Source organism: Lytechinus variegatus, chromosome 9 (assembly GCF_018143015.1).
Source record: "Lytechinus variegatus isolate NC3 chromosome 9, Lvar_3.0, whole genome shotgun sequence".
Taxonomy (NCBI): Eukaryota; Metazoa; Echinodermata; class Echinoidea; order Temnopleuroida; family Toxopneustidae; genus Lytechinus; species Lytechinus variegatus.
Genome location: NC_054748.1, coordinates 2,861,417 through 2,881,230, shown reverse-complemented (window position 1 = coordinate 2,881,230; position 19,814 = coordinate 2,861,417). Strand labels below are relative to the sequence as shown.

General features: G+C 38.5%; 1 protein-coding gene across 1 annotated transcript in view; it reads right to left on the bottom strand.

Moving 5' to 3' along the window:
* Positions 1 to 15,443, bottom strand: part of LOC121421084 (mucin-12-like) — a 69,893-nt gene extending 54,450 nt beyond the window's left edge. Inside the window, exons 1-3 of the mRNA XM_041615696.1 lie at positions 15,416 to 15,443; positions 8,438 to 10,096; positions 5,401 to 5,624 (exon numbers count right to left, since the gene is read on the bottom strand). Coding sequence (XP_041471630.1) covers positions 5,401 to 5,624; positions 8,438 to 10,010 — 1,797 coding nt within the window. The 5' untranslated portion in view covers positions 10,011 to 10,096; positions 15,416 to 15,443. The remainder of the gene's footprint in view (positions 1 to 5,400; positions 5,625 to 8,437; positions 10,097 to 15,415) is intronic.
* Between the last annotated feature and the right edge of the window lie 4,371 nt (positions 15,444 to 19,814).

Genomic DNA, 19,814 nt, shown 5'->3' with positions numbered 1-19,814 from the left:
TGAAACAAAAATTAGCATTTCAGGGGCATTATTTTATTAATTAGAGCAAACTTATGATTTTACACATAAATTAGCATAATTAATGAAACATGAGATTTTTTGCAGAATTTGATGTTACAGTTTTGTAGATAATGCCATGGGTAACGCGTGTGCCAATTTTCGTTGCGATCGCGCGATCGACGGCCGAGATCATAAGGGGGGGCTGAATCAGCCCCCCCCCAGTCTTCTTAGGCGTTGAAATAGCCCAGTCTATTTAGGGTTAAGATAAAGAGTGCATCATAATTGCTTTGCAGGAAGGTATTTATTCACAATGATGCTAACTGTGTATACGTGTATGCACATGTAGGGCCATACATGTACTTCTCAAGTCTTCAAAGTCGTCGATTTACAATAGAGAGATGTGAGTGATATGCATTAAAGCTGTAATCATATTACCTGCCATTGTTTTTTTATGACTGGCAAGATGCCATTAAAAGCAGATCAAATCCTGCAGGTTTGTGGAGACAATATTTTCTTGTCATATCTGATATAAAATTGGCCAAGGCCAGATCTCAGATATAATCAAGGAATACTGAAGGACAATGGGAGTATTTGAGATGCCTTTTCATATTAATTCTTAAAACTGATGAGAAATTGCTGCCCTAAATAACATGTTAACGTCCTTGAAAAAAAATTAAAGCAAAAGCCCATCTTTCCCCAAGGAAGGAAAATTTTTTTTTGAATAAATGCATTAAGGTTTAAAATAATATTTTCTGGTCATATCTGATTTAAAATTGGCCAAGGCCTGGGCCCCGTCTTGCGAAGAGTTACAATCGATCCAATCAATCGTAACTCTATGGAAATCCATCAGTATCATATTTTCTTCTACAGGAAATTAGTAAAATGTCCTTTGCAAATAAAGGAGAACACACCAAATTGTCAAGAAATCAATGAATTTATGGATATACATTCGTATCTAGATTTTTTTCGGAACAAACATGCATTTTATATGTTGACGTTGCTGGCCGTCCATAGTTGCGATTGATCGGATCAATATCAACTCTTTGTAAGACGGGGCCAAGATGTCAGATATATAATCAAGGAAGGACAATGGGAGTATTTGATAAGCCTTTTTCATATCAATCTTAAAACTGAAGAAAAATTGCTGCCCTTTAAATAAGATGTACTCTTTGAAAAAAATCAAAGGAAAAGCCCATCTTCCTCCAAGGTTGTTTTAAATACATTATAAAAAAATTGAGATAAATTTGATGAAAATTTTGATCAATGAATAACAATGATGTACTTCACAGGCTCTTTACTTTGTATGCAATCAGCTTGCTAATATTGAAGTTGGCTATCATTCGTGATAACTAAAAATATACGCCTGTTTGAATCGTGTCTGATGAAAAACTGAATAAAAAGATACAATTTTTTTTATTTATTTCTTACTTTATTTTTTTTTGTACTAATGTATTATCAATAGTATTATTCATTTGTTTATTCTTATTATTTCATTTATTTATTCCTTTATTTTTTATTTTATTATTATTATTATTTATCATCATTATTATTAGGGAGGAGGGTATTTTATAGGATCTAGTTAAGGGCAATTCCACACGTTGGTCCAAATCATGTAACGTGAGTAACCGACACATTCCAAAGATTTGCCAGGAGCATAATAGAATTTCCCAAGTTTTGTTTTTATACAAAGGATATTCAGACTGTGTACTTTGTTGTGGGGCAGGTCCAAGCTATTGTCCCCTCTGAAGCCAAAATTAAATCTTTGCCTAAATCTACATATTGTATGTCATTTTAAAGCTTATACTCTGAAGTTTTTTGCCCTATATTTTTTTTCTTCTGAAAACGTAAAGTTAATGAATGCCAAGGTCACGATTCCAAGAAATCATTAATTAGCGTGACGTACGGGACATCACATTTTTTGATCTGCAGATAATGCAAATTATATATTTGAAAATTTTTCTGTGGGGACATGTTGTGCTAAGTTCATGCAAACATTTGAAAAAAAAATGATTTTGAAAACTAATTAATTAAGTTAATTATCTGGTGTCCAACAGGCAGTGTCCCGTACGTCACGATTTAGCATATGTTTTTTTAGATTCTAATTAAGAAAAAGTTGAACAGTTTTCTTCAAACTTTGGAGAGTTCTAATTTATATTACTATACATCCCAAAATTAAAGTGAATTTACTGAATTAATTTCATGTTTAATTATATCAGCTAATTAATTTTTTTTTTTTTTAAGAGTGAAGGAAGGTGGAGCCCTATGAACCCGTCTGAAAGCTTTACGTACCCGTGCTGTGATTAGGTGGGAATAAGAAAATGACAGCACTTTAAGAGTGAAGGAAAATGGAGCCCTATGAACCCGTCTGAAAGCTTTATGTTTCTGTGTTGTGATTAGGTTGGAATAAGAAAATGACAGCACTTGAGTGAAGGAAGGTGGAGCCCTATGAACCCGTCTGAAAGCTTTACGTACCCGTGCTGTGATTAGGTTGGAATAAGAAAATGACAGCACTTTAAGAGTGAAGGAAGGTGGAGCCCTATGAACCCGTCTGAAAGCTATACCTGTGCTGTAATTAGGTTGGAATAAGAAAATGACAGCATTTTAAGAGTGAAGGAAAATGGAGCCCTATGAACCCGTCGGAAAGCTTTATGTTTCTGTGCTGTGATTAGGTTGGAATAAGAAAATGACAGTACTTTAAGAGTGAAGGAAGGTGGAGCCCTATGAACCCGTCTGAAAGCTTTATGTTTCTGTGTTGTGATTAGGTTGGAATAAGAAAATGACAGCACTTGAGTGAAGGAAGGTGGAGCCCTATGAACCCATCTGAAAGCTATACCTGTGCTGTAATTAGGTTGGAATAAGAAAATGACAGCATTTTAAAGGGGAAGTTCACCCTGAAGAAAAGTTTGTTGTAAAAATAGCAGAAAAAATAATAAAAAATATTGGTGAAGGTTTGAAGAAAATCCGTTAAAGATTAAGAAAGTTATTAGAATTCAAAGTTTTGGATTTGTGACGTCATATGCGAGCAGCATTCCTACATAGCGAATGGTAAAAAAACAATGAATTTCAAATTTTGTATGGTTCCTGATGACTTTATTTTGTTTTCTATTTATGATCGGGTGTGAAATGATTTGTCTATTGATATACAAAAGGCACAGTAAAAACCGTTTTCAATTTTCTGAGAAAATGACATTTAAAAGATTTTTTACCACTTGCTTTGTAAGAGTGCTGCTCGCATATGACGTCACAAATTCAAAACTATGAATTCTAATAACTTTCTTAATCATTGACGGATTTTCCTCAAACCTTCACCAATATTTTTTATTATTTTTTCTGCTATTTTTACAACAAACTTTTCTTCAGGGTGAACTTCCCCTTTAAGAGTGAAGGAAAATGGAGCCCTATGAACCCGTCGGAAAGCTTTATGTTTCTGTGCTGTGATTAGGTTGGAATAAGAAAATGACAGTACTTTAAGAGTGAAGGAAGGTGGAGCCCTATGAACCCGTCTGAAAGCTTTATGTTTCTGTGTTGTGATTAGGTTGGAATAAGAAAATGACAGCACTTGAGTGAAGGAAGGTGGAGCCCTATGAACCCGTCTGAAAGCTTTACGTACCCGTGCTGTGATTAGGTTGGAATAAGAAAATGACAGCACTTTAAGAGTGAAGGAAATGGAGCCCTTTGAACTCGTCTGAAAGCTTTATGTACCCGTGCTGTGATTAGGTTGGAATAAGAAAATGACAATACTTTAAGAGTGAAGGAAGGTGGAGCCCTATGAACCCGTCTGAAAGCTTTACGTACCCGTGCTGTGATTAGGTTGGAATAAGAAAATGACAGCACTTTAAGAGTGAAGGAAGGTGGAGCCCTATGAACCCATCTGAAAGCTATACCTGTGCTGTAATTAGGTTGGAATAAGAAAATGACAGCATTTTAACCCTAAATAGACTGGGCTATTTCGACGCCTAAGAAGACTGGGGGGGGCTGATTCAGCCCCCCCTTATGATCTCGGCCGTCGATCGCGCGATCGCGACGAAAATTGGCACATGCGTTACCCATGGCATTATCTACAAAACTATAACATCAAATTCTGCAAAAAATCTCATGTCTCATTAATTATGCTAATTTATGCATAAAATCAAAAGTTTGCTCTAATTAATAAAATAATGCCCCTGAAATGCTAATTTTTGTTTCACATACTCTAGATAGGCATCTGATCAAATTGATTTAAAAAAAATTTCAAAATCACATTTATTTTCTTATGTATTCTATTGTTTTCTAAATTTCTTATGTATTTCTTTGTTTTTTGACTTTTTGTTTTTTATTGTTTTTTCAGTGGAAATTGTCGGGGAATTTATTTTGACCATAAAAAAGATAAAATTGATTGATTTTAAGCAGTAAAAGGAAAAATAATGATACATTTATGAATTTTGGCTAAGAACACTATTTGCATTGGATTTGTACACAAATTCACGTTTTTGAGTAATTTTGGGTCTGCATGCACTTACGAAATGTTGCGTAATTTTGGAACCGCGTACCCGGGGGTCACAATTTTGGTCTCAAAAGTTGCGCAAGACTTGAAAGTAAAATGTCAGCAAGCAACGCGGTCAAAAAATTTCGCGCGGCGGATTTATCGCGAAAAATGTCGAGGGGGGGGCTGAATCAGCCCCCCCCCCAGTCTTTTTAGGGTTAAGAGTGAAGGAAAATGGAGCCCTATGAACCCGTCGGAAAGCTTTATGTTTCTGTGCTGTGATTAGGTTGGAATAAGAAAATGACAGTACTTTAAGAGTGAAGGAAGGTGGAGCCCTATGAACCTGTCTGAAAGCTTTACGTACCCGTGCTGTAATTAGGTTGGAATAAGAAAATGACAGCACTTTATTAAAGAGTGAAGGAAGGTAGAGCCCTATGAACCTGTCTGAAAGCTTTACATACCAGTGCTGTGATTAGGTTGGAATAAGAAAATGACAGCACTTTAAGAGTGAAGGAAATGGAGCCCTTTGAACTCGTCTGAAAGCTTTATGTTTCTGTGCTGTGATTAGGTTGGAATAAGAAAATGACAGCACTTTATTAAAGAGTGAAGGAAGGTGGAGCCCTATGAACCCGTCTGAAAGCTTTACGTACCCGTGCTGTAATTAGGTTGGAATAAGAAAATGACAGCACTTTAAGAGTGAAGGAAGGTGGAGCCCTATGAACCCGTCTGAAAGCTTTATATACCTGTGCTGTGATTAGGTTGGAATAAGAAAATGACAGCACTTTAAGAGTGAAGGAAATGGAGCCCTATGAACTCGTCTGAAAGCTTTACGTTTCTGTGCTGTAATTACATGTAGGTTGGAATAAGAAAATGACAACACTTTATTAAAGAGTGAAAGTAAGTGGAGCCCTATGAACCCGTCTGAAAGCTTTACGTACCTGTGCCGTTATTGTGTCCACAGTCACTGCTCTCCTTCTCCTGGCTCCACCTGGGTCCACTGCAGGATTCCTCTCGGGATCCAGCTGATCCAGGAGCTGCTCCACCTCCACCATTCTCTGGTTGCTACGGCGATTAGCCTCCACGTACATATCCGCAAGGTTGCCCTCCATCTCTTCAACGTACGAAGGAGCGTTGACGTTTATGTTTTCATCAATAGCAAGACCTATGAGATGTGTATAAATACATCAAGAAATACACTATGTACTATCAAACACTGGAAATCTTTCCACTGTGCTGCATTTAAACAAGGTGAAAATGGCAGGTATGTACATCCAGCACCCGGGGGGCAACTTCCATTCATGAGTGGATACCATGCGCGACCATGGGGTCTCGAAAAGCACCCTAAACACGTAATTTCCATATTCTGAAAATGCACCCCTTAACAAGTATTGGCGTGTGAAACCCTACCCTTAACAAGTATTGGAAACAAAACGATACTCTTGGCAAATATTCCCTGAAATGAACCCCTAAACAAGTACAGGAATGTTTTATTGTACGGGTCCTTTGGTCGTCGGCTTTACCTTATTTGGTTTAGTACGACCCCACCTTCTACACCTCGCCCAATTCGGACTCTAAACACGAAGTGTTGGGGCAAAAAGGACATCCTTTATAAAACATTTTAATTTTGTTTAATCATCCCCGCAAATTCTACCCTAAACACGTAATTTTCCTAGCGAAATAGATACCCTTTTTCATAATTTTCGTGTTTTTGACACCCTTATCACGTTACGTACGTAACGTGCCCTATCGTGAAAAAGACATCCTTTTTACGTGTTTTTTGGGTCGCGCATGGTATCCACTCGTCAGTGTAAGTGGCGGGATCCAGCATCAGATCCTACAAAGCATTTCATGTCTGGGGACAATAGTGACTCTATTATGTTTGTGCATGGGCCCATACATTTCTTTGTGACCTCAAAAATCAACAAGTAGCCAAAACAGTTTTTTTAAATCTACATTGAGCTTCAAAAGCACATCTTATTGTCAAAACTGATCTACAATTACCCGCACTTGAGTGTAGAATAAATTCAGAGTACACTTCAAAGAATAAGGGGCGGATTTGAAGTTAATCAAAATAGCTTTTTTTTGGGGGGGGGGGGTTATAATAATAGTACAATTATTTTTAGTTTCAAATTCTTAATTCATAAATAAGGGGAGGGGGGTGAAGTTTATCAATTATCAATATAGCTTTTTGGGGATGCAATAGTACAATTGATTTTTGTTTCGAATTCATAATTCATAAATGAAACTTTATATTGCATACATTGTTCTACCTTAACTGTTGAACTTTAAATATGTATCAATTGTAATGTTTTTGGAGATGAGAAAAAAACACCCCTCCTCCCGAAACTTAGGTTCCGCATTCACTAAAACAAGAGACTGTACACCGTGTAATCTTGGAGAAAAATCCAAGCAACCTTGAAGAAAGTAGTGCAAAAAAACAACCTTGAATCTCATATTCTACTTAATTTCAAATATTCAAATAAAGATGAGAAAATATATTATTTCAGATAAGCCTATCGGTCATTATTTCACTGTTTGAAGACTAAATTACAATTTTGGCTACGATCTCTGGCAAACAAGCAGAGCCAAAAAAAACCTTGAATCGCATATTTCAATTAACTTTAAAAATTCAAATAAAGATGAGAAATTATTCTTTCAGATAAGCTGATTGGTCATTATTCTACTGGTAGAAGACCAAATTACCATATTGGCTATGTTCTCTGGTGATTTATTGTTGATTTTAGATGGCGGGTAACAAAAATATAATCTCTATAATGTACATGAAACCATGGTCACAATTGCTCTACCACGGCCGTACGACTCGTCATACGGTCGCCATAGAGCAAATGTGACCATGGTATAAGAGTTTTGAATATGTGTCGTTCATGTTCTTGGAATCATCGTAATTGGAGTACAAGGAGGCCATTTCGTAAAGCTGTTCGTAAGTTAAGAGCGACTTTAAGAACGTCTGGTGAACCTTTCTTACGCGCTAAACCATCGCCAATGGTGTATAGCATCTACCAAAAGAAAGGCTCACCAGTCGTTTAAGCTTAAAGTCGCTCTAATCTTACGAACAGCTTTATGAAACACACTAGGACAAACATGTGAACTCTGCAAGGATGCTCATAAATCTTCTCTCTCATCCCCATGATTGCCCATGCCTTGCCTCCTCTCATCGTCCTTCCCTGCCAGAGCCACAATTGTTTAGAAGAATAATTTCCTGCCCTTCTGCCCACCTACTGGCAACTGACCTTAGGAATTTCTTATGGAATTCTAAAGTGGCTATTATAATACCTGAGTCACATCTCTAAAAATGATTGCTATTGCCAATCATCACTGTTGCCAATTTGAGAGGGACAATGATGTCTGGCGATTAGTCATTATTTATAGATGGTATCTAAATTCAGGAAATTAACATTTGAATATGATTGCAGGGAAGAAATGATAGGCCATCCCTTTTTAATATACAGTCAGTTCATAACGAGTATAGAAAAGACATTTTTTTTTTTAATAATGCAACATCAAATATACTCTGAATCATGTTCAATAAGCAGTAAAATACCACTTTTATTGACTGATTTATAATACCTATACTATTCTAATACATGGTTCTCCATGAATAATGAAGCTGTGTTGAAGTTTAAGCTTTCATGAGCACTGACACAAAATTTGCTAAAATACAGTGTAGAATCACTTCTAAGATACAGGACATTATACATGATGTAGGGAGATTTCAACAGCAGCATTGTAGTTTCTCCTTTGATCTTTGGAACACAAATGGATAACTCCATCCTAATTTTTTAAAAATAATTTTCTTTTCAACCAATAACTTGAAAATTTCAACTTTGAAATCAATCACTCTATAAAACAGATCACTACCTTCAAGAAATGAAAACTAAATGTCCGCTCTTTTGGGTTTGAATAAAGTGTCTAATAGTTATCCCTCAAAATTGAATTTTACTTAAAGTTACTTACCCATTGTTAGCCAATAGGGCTTGGTAGCAAAGGATGTATCAAACGGAGTTGGTGTCCTTGTCTGCGTGGTTCTGGGTTCAGTTGAAGAATTGGTGACCTCTTGGTTTGTGGTGACCACTGTTGGTGTTGTTGTTTCTACATGAGTTGTGGGAGGGATTGTGGTAGAGGTAGTTGGTGGAACTGTTGCTTCTGGGGTTGTGGCCTCAGTAGTGTCCATGGGAGTGGTCACTGGTGTTGTTGGTGTTGAGGTTGTACCAGGTGATGAAGTTGTCACATTGGTTGCAGGAGTGGTGGTCATAGTGTAGTTCAAGAAAGTGGACACCCCAGGAGTCATTGAGGAAGTCTCCGGAGACACCACCGCACCCGTTGTTTGAGGGCTGACAGTCACATTATCAGCATTGGGTGAACTTGTTGGAGGAGTCACTGATGAAGTGTTCATCACAACTGTTGTTGGCTCTGCTGAAAGAGATTGGTTTGTGGTAGAAACAACCACAGGAGTTGTATCGGTGGTGGACAAATTTGTTTGGGAGGTTGGTGAAGTAGGTACAAACACTGAACTCACTGACACTGAAGCAGAAGGGGTGCTCAAGGAAACCAAGGGCGTGGATAGGATTTCCACAGAAACTGTAGTTGTAGGTGAAGAGGAGTTTGAACGGGTCTCCAAGATACTTGAGGAAACCAGAGACATTGATGGAGTGGACAAAATAGAGGTCACCGGTGAGAGAGAAGAGAATATAGGGGTTGCGGGTGCTCCTGAGTGGAGTGTAGAGTTGGGAGGTAAGGAGGAACTGGACAACGGCATGAATGGAAGACTTGGGGTGGGTAGTGTTGAATTAAACCCAGGAAAGTCTGATGATATTGTGCTATTTGGAGTTGGGAGAATCATCCCAGAGGAGGATGATAATGGCATTTCCGTTGCCATGGCAACTATACTGGATGATACTGAATCAAAACCAGATGATGAAGTGGGGAACAGAGAATCACTTTTGTTCACAAGAGGCGTAGAAGATTCCATTGCAACAGAAGTTACCATAGTCATCTGACCGGCAGAAGGCATTGGCAACATAGAAACTGATGACATGTTTGAATTTGAATCAAGGGTACTGGAAACATGGTCACTTCCAACCACTGCAGTTGATGCCTGCATTGGCAACATTCCAGTTCGAGTAGCTACTGAGCTCAACAAGGAATCCATTAATGATGACTGCATTGTTGAATTAAAAACAGATGATTGCATTGGTATGTAAATCGAGGGAGATGGCATGATTTCGCTTTGGGAGGAATTTACAAAAGAGGTGATGATAGTTTGCATCATGGTTTGGGAGATTACATCACTGGGCATGATTGCATAGGTTGATGACAGGTCTTCCTGAAGTGTACTTAAATTAGTGAATAAAGATAATGAAGGCATACTTTCATTTGCTTGCACGCTGCTCATAGATTGCACTGATGATGAAAGAATAGGTGTTTGAACAATTGCTGACATCCTCTCCGATGTTGAAAAACTATGCAAAGTTTGTGAAACTTCAGTACTAGTGTTTGACAGTTCTGTTGATGTCATTGGAGAAAGCATATATGATTCAGGAGCAGATGTCTGGAGAGGGACCAGTGATGCGGTTGCCGTTGACAACGGTAATGAGGTGGATGTTAAAATGCCATCTGTTGATGAAAGAGTATCCACAGAGTCAGAATGTAAAACATCCGGCATATTGACAGATGAAGATGTTTCAATAGACACATCAATTGGCATGCTAGTTATTGTAACTCCAGAGGACATAATCACATAATCAGTCATCGAGCTGATCAGCAAGGGAGTACTATCAAGGAATGATGATGGGAAAGTCGTTTGCAGCGATGTGGTATCACTAACAGATGGGGTTAACAGGGTGTCAGGCATGCTATGCATTAAGGAAACACTAGATGGTTGCAGGCTTGAGGATATATTCATCCAAGATGATAATGAAGGTGTTGGTGTTTGAATAAGCACTTGAGAAAAGGGCATTGAATGAGGATATATTTGTGTAGGTAACATTGTTTCATGTTCTGATGTTGTTGTGTATGGTGTTTGTGTTGGTGTACTTGGTACTGGTGTAAGTCTCCCAGGATGGGAAAAGTTGGATCCTATGGATTCCATAGTGTAAATGTTAGAAGGCACAGGTGTTACACTATCATAATATTGTGTTAGTGTACTAACGATGGTTAAACTATCTACAGAATAAGGTGTTGATATCAAGGTGTAAGAATCATACACTGAAGTAAGGTATTTTGTTGGTGTGAAGGTAGAGAATGAAGGATCTTGAGGCACTAATGATGATCCGTCAAAGGAAGGTGTTACAAATGAAGGTGTTAAAGTTGGATAAATCATGGCGGTTGAATCAATCATCCGAATAAATGAGGAATGATCAGTAGTAAGATCCACTTCTACACTATCAGAAGCAGTGTCAGAAGGTGTCACAAAGTCAAATGAGGTCTGAGTAAACAAAACAGTTTCAAGCACAGTAGAGGCATCAGAAAAGTTAGCACTAGATGGCGAAACAACATCAAGCTTTGAGAAGGTGCTAAGTGGACTAGAAGTCATGCTGGACAGTGCTTCAGAAGTATCTATAGAGTTCATGATAGCAGTAGACTCTAAACTGGTATCCAGACTGGGGGGGTTAATCAAAGATGTGGATGTTGATGTCAACATACGGGTTGCCATGGTGATAACGGATTCAGTCTCATTGGAAGGTAAACGTGATGGGAGAGATGCAGAGGCAAGGCTGGGTGAGGAGGTGGTGACTGATCCTATATTGGGGAGAAAGGATAAAGGAGAGGTGGTGACTGGAGTGATGCGATCCAGGATGGCAGTTTGTGATGGGTGGGGTGGATGTGAGTTGTGGGGAGATGAGGAAATTATTGGAGGCATAAATGAGACAAGTGATAGATCACGAGGCAAAGATGAAAGTGATGATGGCAAATGTTGTTGTGATGACAAGGGTGAATGCAATGATGGGAAAAGTGAATGTGATGATTGCAAATGTGAATGCGATGATTGCAAATGTGAATGCGATGGTGGCAAAGGTGAATGCAATGATGACAAGAGTGAATGCAATGATGTCAAAGGTGAATGGGATGGTAGCAAAGTTGAAGGTGATGATGGCAAATGTAAATGTGATGATTGCAAGTGTGAATGTAATGAAGGCAAAATTAGACGAGATGATGGCAAAGGTGAAAGCAATGTGAAATGTGAATGTGATGATGGCAAAGTTGAAGGTGATGATGGTATATGTGGATGTGATGATGGCAAAAGTGGATGTGATGATGGCAAAGGTGAATTTAGTGATGACGAAGGTGAATTTAATGATGAAAAAGGTGAATGTAATGATAATAAACGTGAATGTGATGACAAAGAGGAATATGTAAAAGGTAAATATAATAATGACGAATATGAATATGATTGTAAAGCTGAATGTGATGATCTCAAAGCTGAATAGGATGATGACACAGTTGCATGTGATGATGGTAAAGATGAATGCAATGTTTCTTTTGAGGACGCAGCAAAAGAAAGCCCAAAGGGTGTGGTGAAAGACGGGTGCATCAGCCATGGCGTAGTTGCACTTTCTTTTGACATATGCTGAAAGGAATGGCTTATTTGAAAATGAGAGGTAGATGACATATGTGCATCACTAAGAAAGGATCGCATTAATAATGACGATAAGGGCGTATGTTGTATCATTGTTACAAATGATGAAGTATAATCAGCATTAAGAGGGTGCAATGGAGAATTCAGCTTAGATGATGCATGCAAAATGAATGATAGTTGGCTTTCTACATTCATTAAAGAGGTTGGAAATGCATTTGCAAAGCTTGAAGGAAGAGATGGTGTAACTAAGCCAGAAGACAGAGGGTCACTGACAGAAATGACACTGGTAAAGTAAGCACGTAGCGTAGCAGAGGAAGTATGAGAGGAGGCAGTTGGGGTAATAATGCTTAACAACGCTTGGGGCGTTGACATTGAGATGTCCGACAGCTGTAAGAGATTATTCATGGTATCTCGTCGTGAACTTGGGACCGGTGAGGCCGAAGTAAGATGTAATGAAACGGTTTCATGCACGGCTGAGCCAGGGGAATCCAAACTCAATCTTGAAATAGGTAGAGATAATAGAGAAGGGTCCCGCATGGACGGATGAAGCGATGCCTCTGCGGAGTGGTTCCTATGTTGAGCGGAAACGGGGCTTATTGATGCATAAGCCGATGCAGACAAGGAGCTTGAGTTACCGTCCGGGTATGAGCGGGAAGGTGTTGCAATTACCGAGGTAATTTCAGGTAATCCGTGGCTCTCGTGGGAATCGTTCACACCAGGACTCGCTAATGTGGAGATTGGTGCATGAAATGAATCCGTGTGATGGTTTGGTGAGATGCTAGATGTGGAGGGTGAAGGGAAGGACATCGAAGGGGAAGTCGGTACAAGTGTGGAATTCATCGCCTTCAGACTGGCAGTTAGAGAATTTGGAGTGGAAATCTTAAAATAGAAGGATGATAAGCCTGAAGTAACAGGGAGGAAAGAAAGAAAAGGTATGGACAGGAATGAAAGCGAGAGAAGAGAAAGGGAGGGAAAAAGCATATGAGAAAGAGAAGACAATTTCGGAAATGATGAACCGGGTGAATGAAGCCTCAGCAAAAAGAATATTGAGAAGAAATAGAGTAAGTTGGAGGTAAAAGGTTTCGTGAAATAGCCAGATATATTGACTTTGTGCGAGAGCAACACTCTCAAATCCATCACGACTCTGTCATAAAACTGGTTTGCTTCTATCAAAGGGCCAGAAGTGTTAAACACACTCAGCACGTAATAAATGATTTCCCAAGCGTCAATGGCTTGGGTTGCCATGGAAACCGAGGCAGGTAAATAATGGCAAGGTGATTGACTGAATAGAGATAGGGCTGACAGTGGCGAGCTTGGGAGGTGGAAGGTTTGGATTGGATCTGGTGACTGAAACAACAAACCTGGCAGTCTTGACCGTGACGTATGCGACGGCATCGGAAGACCTACAACAGATTTCTCAAAAGATGGCACAGTCAATGTACATGAAGTCGTTGACTTGGCAATGCCAGCATGTACAGCACTGATCTGCAGTGTAGTGTTGGGATTGTCTACTGACAAATTTGGGGTGATGATTCCCAAACATGTATTGATATGATGCAAGACAGTATCAGGATAGGCATTGTCGTTAACAAAGTTATGTGTTTTGGATATGAAAACTGACAATAAAACGTTGGTTAGGTCGGGTGAAAGATTCTTTATAACCCAATCAAATGGGAACAATAATCCCTGCTCAAATATAAACCAAAATATTGGGACAGATGTTCTCAAAAACATAGCTTCCAATCCCATTTGATAAGGAAATGACAATATTTTGAGAGCACCTTCTAAAATTTTCATTAGTTTGAACACTAGACTTAAGTCAGGCAGAAGTGATGAACTTTTCCCTACGGTAATTCCAAATGACAGAGTCATTCCAAAAGGTGACATCGATACAGGAAAAGAGGTCACACTCTGTCCTGAACTGAAATTCGATAACAAATTTGTGTTTAGGTGTGACGTTAATTCCAGGGGCACAGGGCATACATACATCTGCAAACATGGAAAGCGAGATGGACTCGATGGGGGAACTTGAGGCAGCTTTTGACTGGACTGGGTAGCAGTCGGCCAGCCAAAGCTACGAGGTGGTGACAGATCGAATGAATGGTAAGATTGCAAAGTGGTCACTGATGAAAGCCAAGAAGAACCACTGCCCCGGGACTCTGAAGCGGTACGGAGAAGAGCAGGTGTCAGGATTGCGACAGAGATTGATCGACTGTGATCTGGTTTTGTCATTGAAGCGGCAATTATCGTTAATAAGGGTCCAGGGGTCACCATCATTACCTCTCCTGCTGGCAATGTCTGAAGGGAGAGGATACTGTTACCGATAACACATCCATTCTCTTCTACAAAAGATAAGTTCTGATGCAATGGATCAATGAAGAGGGAAGTCTTGGAATAGACAGAGGCAAAAGGTTCATTAATGCGGGGACGGTTTGAATAAAGCAGGCAGAATGGCACTGTAACTAATGAAATGTTAGTAAGATTGAAAACAGAATGGCATTTAGAGGAGTAAAGGATACAGAATATACACCATTTGGTAGAGCTACATGCAGTATGTATAGTCATTCCATTTGCAGTTTGAGCAAAACAAATGTTAACAGAACCAGATAGAGAGGTACAACAGGCTCCGGAACTCAGAATTGTTAGTGGGTCAAAAACAGAAAAGGTTAGATTGTCTCCAAGTGAAACATTAGTAAACTCATATTCAAAACCCCTACTGCAGGAAAGTGATGGGCCGCGAGGTGAAAATTGTGTTTCTTGTGCAATTTTCTGTTGTCTGGTATTGGTGTGTATGAAGAAAGATGAAATGGGTTTGAGATTTGTGATGTTTAAATATGGTGTTAGACATGTTTGGAAATTTACTGGTGTTCTGATTGGCTGGCTTGATGAATGAAGGTTAGCTTTGGCAGCTTTGATTGGACAGTTTATTGAGGAAGATAGTAGCCTTGATGTAATTGGACAGTTCATAGGGGTAGATGGCATTCTTGAAGTGATTAGATAGCTTTCATGCCTTAAAGTTGTAAGATGAGAGTCACATTGAAATGATGAACTCAAAGCAGTTTGTAAAGCAAAAAGCTGTTCAACAGTTTCATGCACAAAAGTTTTAGATACAGTCCCAAAGCCCAGTAATGCATGCAAATTAGAAACTTTAGATAAAACTGCAGTCATTGGCTGAAGTGATGCAAATCTTGCAGAATCAGGCCAATCACAGGAGAGGTAAGAAGCTTTGAAATGATAAGCACTCAAAACAGCAAGCAGGGTTGAAGATGGGTGAAGCATTCCCATGGATGGAGCATGCTGATTGGTTGGAAGTTTGGTTGGCATGGAAACAGCAGGCAAAACCCTATCATACTTGCCCTCAGTTTGTGTGGATGTTATAGCTCCAACGTCTGCAAAGAGAGGAAAGGAGAAAGACAGGTGATTTGAACAAGTCCACCCCAACAAAAAGTGGATTTGAATAAAAAAGACATAAAAAAATGAAACAGCAAGAAAATAAATGATTAAGTAAATGAGAGAAAAATATGTCACTATATTTTTGTATTTTATTATAATAAATATTGCAATTTTGCATATTGTTCAACTTAATAGTATAAGAAATATTATAATAAAGAAAGCATCTTGAATTGCAATTGGTTGCAAAGACAACTCCACATAATTATGTTCAGGGAGGAGTCCAACCTTTATTTGACATCAAAATGAGGGAAAAATTGATATTTCATATAAAAATTACAAAAAAAATCATGAATGCATTCAGTTCTGTTTCAAATATACAATGTATACTGTTACAATGCATGAAATGATCGGAAATTTCAGGATAGTATCATATCTGTAGGTTTTCTCATATTTTTTTCACGAGATGTGTAAGACACAATGCAAGTGCTCTAATTTAATTCTATTTAACTTAGTAAAAAGATGCAATGGCCAAGGAGTCCATAGTAATTCATGTACATCATTGACCCTTTGCTAATGTAAGTAGCAGGGCTATAACTTTATCTTTTTATTAAAATGTAACATTCTGGAGTATGTATATTTTATTTGCAATTCTGCACATTAACTCTTAACATGCCACGCACAGTACTAAGCCAATGCCACAGTGCTAATCCTATGCTTATCCCCTGTGCCAGCCACAAAACCTCCCTGTGCCACATTGATTTTGGGATCGCGAGTCGTATTCACTCCTTCCAATAGTCATGATTACAATTGTTTGTAACTCTCTAACGATTAGTTTATCCACAAAATATTGTGTAGTAAAGTTGTAGGAAATTTCATACCCCTTATAATGATGTCCTCATAATATGGATTTGTTATTATCTTTACCGCTAAAATATGAGTTGTATCAAGTAGTTCCATTTTGTGGAGTGTTTTGTATGGATCAAAAACCTAGGTCTCTTCTCTCTCAGAGGCGGAGCCATATCTTGTAAAAAATGTAGAAATACTCCAAAAAGTCTAATGTAAGCCGCGTGAGCAAGTTTATCTGTCAGAAAGCAGAGTTCACACTGCACACAATAGTGCTAATTACGGCGTGCATGCGATGCGCAATACAATGCAAAACGGCGTAACAATGATTGTTATTCCGAATGTGCGCAGTCATGCACGAAGCAGGCGAGGGTGGGAAACAATGCAAGCACAAAGCAATCAATGGTAGGCGTGCGAGCACGAGTGTGGCATGTTATAGTAGGATACGTAGCGTGCACGAAGCACTCAATGAGTTAAAAAAATGCTATTTTTCCAGGACACTTCTCTTCAACAAGAAAATGCAGGGCAATACAATTCATTTTAATATTAAATTGCAAATGCACTTCTATAGCATGTAATACATGAACACAAGTATAACACTGAAAGTACAAGTTATGCTCTGGGAGATTCATTACAGTACAGCCACACAGTATGCATGAGGAAATACTCATCTCGCACAGAATGCACATGGTTTTGTCATAAAAAAGCTGATATATTGGAGGCATTTTTTGAAGGCGAGTTAATGAGGCCATGCAAATGAGAATCCAGCCTTGCTGGTAATTCCTAAACCCCATTATTGCGATTAAAGTTATCAGTGGTATTAATAATGTTATTACCATGGAAATATTGTGGCTGTAATTACTGCAAAGTCCATGACTATCACTCTAGCTGTTTTCTTGAATGGAGTGATGCACTTGGCTACAGTATTGCAGATATTTATGAGGATGCTATGTCAGAAAGATGTCAGTGTACAGTAAAAGTACAGTAAATGAGTAATATAGCAAAGCAAAATAGTATAATAGGATAAAACCTTGGACTCATACAAGGATCAAACATGTATACTGTGCACAAAGGCCTATATCATTTCATATCTTCACAAAATCCTTGAGTGACAAACCTATAAAAAAAGGAATTTTTTTCTTGAAGACCTGGGCCCTATTGCAAAAAAAAATTATATCAAACTCCAACAAAGATTCTCGCCATCTGATTGGTTGAAAGGTGTTCAATATTTGATCCATTCTTTATTGCATGCATTTTAAAATTTTCCATTGCACGGTAACCGGGTATTTTTTATTTTTCCATTGCATGGTACGCTAGCGCTCGCTCAGTATGTTACACTAATTATGTGCGTGTCTACTTCCTGCACTGTGTGTGTGTTTGTTTGCACGTGTTAGCGCAGATCAACTAAGACTGACTGTGCGCGCTCGTCATAGATGCATGAATCAATGCGCATCACAAAGGAATCAAAGCAAAGATACTACAAGGGGAAGATCGGACAGTACATAGACCACGTAATAAAACACTTGGGAAGAGTGCCCTACATCATTGAGTAACTGTAACCACCTTTTTTTTACCTATGGGTATCACAAGATGGTTGTGTATAAAACATATGAGAAAAATGGTAAAGGGTTGAAGGAATAGACGAAGTATCCAATCTTCTCCTTGTAGTATCTTTGATTAAGGCAAGGGCTGATGAGCTGTCAACACATAGGGGATTCGCCAAAGGCCGACTAGCAATGATCAGAGAAAAGGAGTTGCCTACCTAATCTTAATTTTATCTATTTTTTTTCTTTATATTTTTAAAACCTTGTAACTTATGAGTTACACATGAATATATAAAAAATAATGAATGTAAATATTTGTGCAATAGAAAATAATATTTACATTCGACGAAAGATGAAAATGTTCATGATATAAAGCTTGTGTCAGGCTCCAGATCATAAATGAAGGTGCAATATGAGATAAATGAGGCAATCTACTGCCCAGAAAGTCAACATGTAATATATTTTGCATCAAAACAAATATAATGCCAACCATTATTAATTACAGTATCTGCATGTAATAACCTTGCTGCTGCATGGATAATGATGATCAGGGTTTTCAAAATAGTGTAGGCCAACTATGTAAAAAATTATTAAAAACTATGTTTTCAAATTCAAGTTTAAAGGCTCTTTGGTATCCTGAAATATGACTCTCTATCACAAGTGTTTACTAGCAGCCAGTAGCAGATACAGGATTTCGAAACAGAGGAGGCTCGAATAGTAAATTTGGAAATAGAGGGGAGGGGGGTTGCAGATGACCTCACTTTTTTCTTCTTAGATTAAGCTATATACTGATGTATTCAATGGGCAATTCCGAAAAGACAGAGGTGACTTGCCCCCCTTGCATTCCTGACTGGATCTGCCTATATATTAGAATAATAAGGAAATACGTAATATGTACTCTTAAAGCGGGGTCATTTTACTTTCTCTACTCAGGAGTAGAATATAATATCATCTACTCCCAATTAACTAATGAATAAGTGGTTCATTTAATATCTATCATTAACAACTTCCAATTCATCAGCTGGAAAAGTTTGGCAACTTCAAATAATGATCGTAAAATGAAAATTCTCAGGAGTACAGTATGGTATCATCTACTACCCACTTATCTAATGAATAATTGGGTCATTTACTATCTATCGTTGACAGCTACCATTTCATCAGCTGGGAAAAATTTGATAACTTCAAATAATGATTGTAAAATAAAAATGCTAATTTTCTTCTTTAGGGGGTAAGGGCACTCTTCACCAAGTGGTACAGGCAATTCCCCTACAGAAATTTCAGTGTATCCACCAACTAGTCACTAGCTACACGTACTACAGCTAAGTTATCTTTAAATTGTATTAAAGTTTTTTATGCTAAAGAGGCCTATCCTTTATAATCCCAAACACGAGACTCTTATTTCTCCCTAAGAGGGCGTTCTCATTACGTATTCTAAAACTAGTTTACTGGAAGCCGATTCAGGAAACCAGTTTGGAATTTCGCTTTGCCAGCGTTCCCACTTGACCACACGAAAGTGGTTTTCAAAATCACTTCACGTAAAGCGCTCTTGTTGCTATAGAAACGCTCTCAGTGGGGTGACACGTTTCACGCGAAATTCGAAACCGCAGCATTGCCATTCTACACTTGTCGTGTGTAGCGCGCTCAAATTGTGCGAAGATCGCTTCCCGAAGAACGGTTGTGTCCTCACTTACGCTAAAACCAGTTTAACAAGGCAAAGCGATCTTGAAAACTACATCGCGAGGTGGTTTTCCAAACTGGTTTAGAAGATCGCTTCCAACACAGCTTCGACCGTTCTCACTACGCGTTAAACTAGTTTCCACTAAACTAGTTTCCAGTAAACTAGTTTCAGGAACGCAGAGAGAACAGCCTCTATTTCTCCCTTTTTTCTTTCTATCCCCATCACCTATATGTCTTTATCTCTCTCTCTCTCTGTATTTCTCAGTTCACTAGTCACACCCAACCTTCCATCTGTTTT